The sequence below is a fragment of the Portunus trituberculatus genome, chromosome 10, assembly GCF_017591435.1.
Source record: "Portunus trituberculatus isolate SZX2019 chromosome 10, ASM1759143v1, whole genome shotgun sequence".
NCBI lineage: Eukaryota > Metazoa > Arthropoda > Malacostraca > Decapoda > Portunidae > Portunus > Portunus trituberculatus.
Window position 1 is genome coordinate 6,444,083 of NC_059264.1, and position 5,000 is coordinate 6,449,082.

At 40.5% G+C, this 5,000-nt stretch overlaps 1 protein-coding gene and 1 long non-coding RNA gene across 2 annotated transcripts in view; one reads left to right on the forward strand and one right to left on the reverse strand.

The window, feature by feature from the left end:
- The window catches only part of LOC123502030, a 158,491-nt gene extending 155,641 nt beyond the window's left edge, over positions 1–2,850 (forward strand). Inside the window, exon 9 of the mRNA XM_045251185.1 lies at positions 374–2,850. Within this exon, the coding sequence (XP_045107120.1) occupies positions 374–486 (113 nt within the window). The 3' untranslated portion in view covers positions 487–2,850. The remainder of the gene's footprint in view (positions 1–373) is intronic.
- LOC123502031 overlaps positions 1–5,000 on the reverse strand; it is a 37,566-nt gene that overhangs the window by 5,968 nt on the left and 26,598 nt on the right. The window lies entirely within an intron of this gene.

The window sequence follows — 5,000 nt, forward strand, 5'->3', positions numbered from 1 at the left end:
CCTCATCGTAATAAAGAAAGAGAGAAAAACTCCTCCCTCACTATCTCACTTTCTTTAATCATCTCTCTTTTTCCTTTGGTCACTCCACTAATATTTTTTTTCTCTCTCTTTGGCACACGCGTGGTAATCATGACTGTGTGTGTGTGTGTGTGTGTGTGTGTGTGTGTGTGTGTGTATGTCTCTCTCTCTCTCTCTCTCTCTCTCTCTCTCTCTCTCTCTCTCTCTCTCTCTCTCTCTCTCTCTCTCTCTCACATTCCTTTCTTTTACCTACCTATCTTTATCTATCTACCTCTTTCTTTATTTCACTATCTTTTTAATGTCATAGTTTTTAAAGTGAGCTATCTCTAATTTATAATCTCTTTTTATCCCACAGACGGCAGCAGCGGCCAGGGAGTCAGCCTATCTCTATTGCTGCTGATGATGCTGATGATGACAGTGATAGCAACGGCACTCTCCCCTCTCTCCCACTCTCCTTTAGTAACTTAATCCAACCCCACTCACTCACTCCCTCTCACTCACTCACTCACTCACTCACTCACTCACTCACACTCACTCTGTTTTGTACTGCACCTATGATATGGCTCTTGGTGGTGTTCATCTCATTCATCTCCTCACTCATCTCATTCACTCACTCACTCATTCATTCATTCACTCATTCACTCATTCATATTTCGTCATGTTTACTCACGCACTCCCAGAGATTTTTGAAAGTTGATTTTTTTTTTATTTTTTAGTGCTAGTGGTGGTAGTAGTGGTTGAGGTAGTAGTGGTAGTAGTAGTAGTAGTAGTAGTAGTAGTAGTAGTAAATTCAGCTGAGTTTCTTTTCTATTGAATTCACGAAGGGGGAAAATTCAGTTTATCAGGGACGAAAAATACAAAAAAAAATATACGAAACGGAAAAAAGGAAAGAAAAAATACGCGCACGAAGAAAAAAAAAATCTCTGGGAAGTGTGTACTACTCTCACCTGTCTGTACACCTCCAATTAACACACACACACACACACACACACACACACACACACACACACACACACACACACACACACACACACACACACACACACAGACGAAGGTGGAGGAGTACAGAAAAAATCACTTAATCATGCATTCCACTCTCTCACTCACTCACTCACTCACTCACTCACTCTACAAGAAGCCGGAGGGTCGTGTGATACTTAAGTGTTGGACAAAATAAACAAAAAGGAAAAAGGCCATTAGTGGATCCATGTAAATAGACAAAAAATAATAAAGGAAAATGAGAGAAAAAAGTGAAGGTGACACAGAGGAAAGAGGTGTCCTTGTGGTTACCTGGTGCTAATGAGGCGGCCAGGTAAGACGACAGGTAACCAGGTCCGCCAGGTAGGGCCATGCAGGTAGCCGTGTTAATTACTAAGTGTTACATATTTGTTCCTTTTCTACTATTAAAAAAAAAATTTACTTGCAATGTCTGACCGGACGACTGAAAACACACACACACACACACACACACACACACACACACACACACACACACACACACACACACACACACACACACACACACACACGCAAAACGATATTTATTTGTGTCTGAGGTCAATATTATAAGTGCCAATTGTACACACACACACACACACACACACACACACACACACACACACACACACACACACACACACACACACACACAGGGAGACGCAATGACGCAGGTGTTTAGCAATGTCGTGTAAATAAAAGCTCATTTTTAGTGTTAAACAAACAAACAGACAAACAGACAAATGTGTGTACGTGACAGCAAGACATCCGTGTACGTGTGTGTACGTACATGTGTCTGCTGCTCACTTACACGTACATGACTGTGGTGTACATAGCGTCTGGGTGTTCTAGCTTGTCTGGGTGGCTGATTCACACACACACACACACACACACACACACACACACACACACACACACACACACACACGCACACAAGTTTTATTCCAATGTACGTGAAGTTGTGTGCGTGTTAAAATCTGTTATTCATCAACGTACATGAAATAGATTATGTATGTATGCATGTATGTATGTATGTATGTGTGTATGTATGTGTGTATGAGACAAAAAAGAAAAGGAAAAAATAAAACGCACACAAAATCTACTACTATTGCTACATGGCCACTGAGCACACACACACACACACACACACACACACACACACACACACACACACACACACACACATGGAAATTCCCAATCGGAGCTTCATTCACTTTTCATTCAGCAGAGAACCCACATTTCCATACACGAAATAACATCTAAAAAATAAAAAAAAAAAAAAAAAAAAGAAACGAAGTGTGTGTGTGTGTGTGTGTGTGTGTGTGTGTGTGTGTGTGTGTGTGTGTGTGTGTGTGTGTGTGTGTGTGTGTGTGTGTGTGTGTGTGTGTGTGTGTGTGTGTGTGTGTGTGTGTGTGTGTGTGTGAACATAAACACCTGTATACACGCACAACACAAGTGGTTTTATATTGCATTATTCACACACGTCTAATGATAATGATGATGGTGATGATGGTGGTGGTGATGATGACGATAGTGATGATGGTGATAATACTACTAATGAAAAAAACAAAACAATGATAATGACGACGATGGTGATCTATAAATAGGTATGTATGTATGTATGTATGTATGTATATGTTGCTAAGCTTACTTCTTATACATACAACAGACTTCATACCTACACACACACACACACACACACACACACACACACACACACACACACACACACACACACACACACACACACACACACACACACATTACTCCGTCCCCCTGGGCTGCTCTGTCTTACACAATAAACACAGAATATAAGCAAAAAAATGATAATGTCCCCCCTTGTCTTTCATTATCCAGCCTGAATAGAAAACGAGAAGTGGGAATACGATTGACAATAACAGAGAGAGAGAGAGAGAGAGAGAGAGAGAGAGAGAGAGAGAGAGAGAAGCAGGAATACGAGGTAGAAAAACAGGTAAGATAAGAAATAGAAGAAAAAGAATGATAAAATAATAGAAAAATAGGAAGATAGATAAAAGAAAATGGGATCGAGAATAACAGCAAAATAAATGGAATAATATTGAGAAAAAAAAATAAGGTGTATGAGACAACAAAGAGGAAGATGCAGGAAAATTATGAAAAGAGAAAGATGGAAAAATATCAAAAGAAAAATCCAAAAGAAAATGAATAAACAGTGAAAAAGAATAACCAGGAAAATATGGAAAAGTTGAAAATACCGAGAGAAATGCATAAAAAACGAGAGAGAGAGAGAGAGAGAGAGAGAGAGAGAGAGAGAGAGAGAGAGAGAGAGGGAGAAATCTTTTTATATATTGAAAAGGAAAACAAAGAAAATGACAAAAAAACAGAAAGAATAAAAGAAAACAGAGTAATTAGGGAAAATAATAAAAAGGAGAAGGATAGAGGAAAATTTGAAAGAAAAAAAACACATTGAAGAAACGAAACAAAAATAAATGAGAAGAGTGAAACGGAAGGAAAAAAAAGACACGAAAAAAAAAAAAACTTGTAATCCCTTCAGTACCGTAATGCGTTCTAATATTCATTCTGCTTATCAGTTAGTGGTTTAATACAACTTCAGAAACTTTCTATGGGGATTAGAATAGTGAAGACACTGGCCATTAATCTTTTGACCACAGACCGTTCCTAATGTACATAAAAACGTCTAATCACACCAAAAAATTCATGATAAAAAAGCGTTCCAGTATTGAAGGGCTTAAAATGGTGAAAGAATAACAAGAAAGATAGGTGCCGCCGTGGTACAGTGGAACCATGCATGCTTTTGGGTCCGAGGGGTCTCCAAGCGCACGGGTTCGAATCCTGTCCACGGTCCGAGTGTAGGTTGGGCTTCCTCGTACGCACGTACCCAACACTGCCACCCATCTATGTGCTATGGAGGTAAACTAGCACTGGTACGGTATAATCCCCAAGAATGACTCATGACCACCTTTAATATTCCACAGTTTGGGGTAAGAGAGGGTAAGACCACATATCCAACATTGACCCCTATTCATGCACTAGAGAAGATTTAGCACTTATAGAGGGTAAATAAGCCTCTACAACAACAGGAAACACTATTGACTACCTGTAGGTGTATTTCAGTCTACAGTAACAGAGGGTGACAGCACGTACACAACACTAACACCTGTTTATGTATTAGGAGATTAACTAACACTTGTAGGGTATGAGTAGGCCCCTAGAATGACAGAGACGCAAGGTTCGAATTTTGTCCACGGTTCGAATGTAGGTTGGGCTTCCTCACTCGGGGCAACGATTTCCTAGCGGGTGGGCTTTGAGATAGGAGGTACCACAAAAAGTATCCGCCTTAGCTCGTAAATTCCCGTGAAAAGCCCACATGGTGTAAATAAAAAAAAGAATCAAAGCACTAGTGATCACCTTCAGGTATACTTCACAGTCTACAGTACCAGACGGTGACAGAATGCACTCAACACTGTCACTATCTGTGTTGCCTGTACCTGTCTATACATATAACACGTAAAGGTTGCACACACATCATTCCCCACGCTGCGAATACCTGGTGTCTCATGGCCAACTCTCCTGTCTTTTAGCTAACTCTTTCGGCACTGTAAGGGGACTGGTGACTGAGTGGGCCTTTATCTTCTTGTTGCCCATGACCAGTCTTTCCCTCTCACATAAAAAAAAACTAGCAACTGTAGGGTAAGAATAAGCAGCTACAACGAACGCAAACACAAATAAAGAGTCGTAGGTATATCCCAGAGTCTACTGTAAGAGGGTGACGTTATGGCCCAGGACACTTTGAGCAGACAGCAACGGCGCGCGGGTGAAGCCAACAGGGATCCCACCAAGACAATGAAACGACGGGAAGCGCATCTACATCTCATATTCTCAAACACTTCTATGCTTCACTCCTGTTTCAAAAAGCCTCGTTTCAATTTACATGAGTTTTGAAGGTGCTTTTTGTGGTTCTTGAGGCAGAGGGACTAGAATTTTAC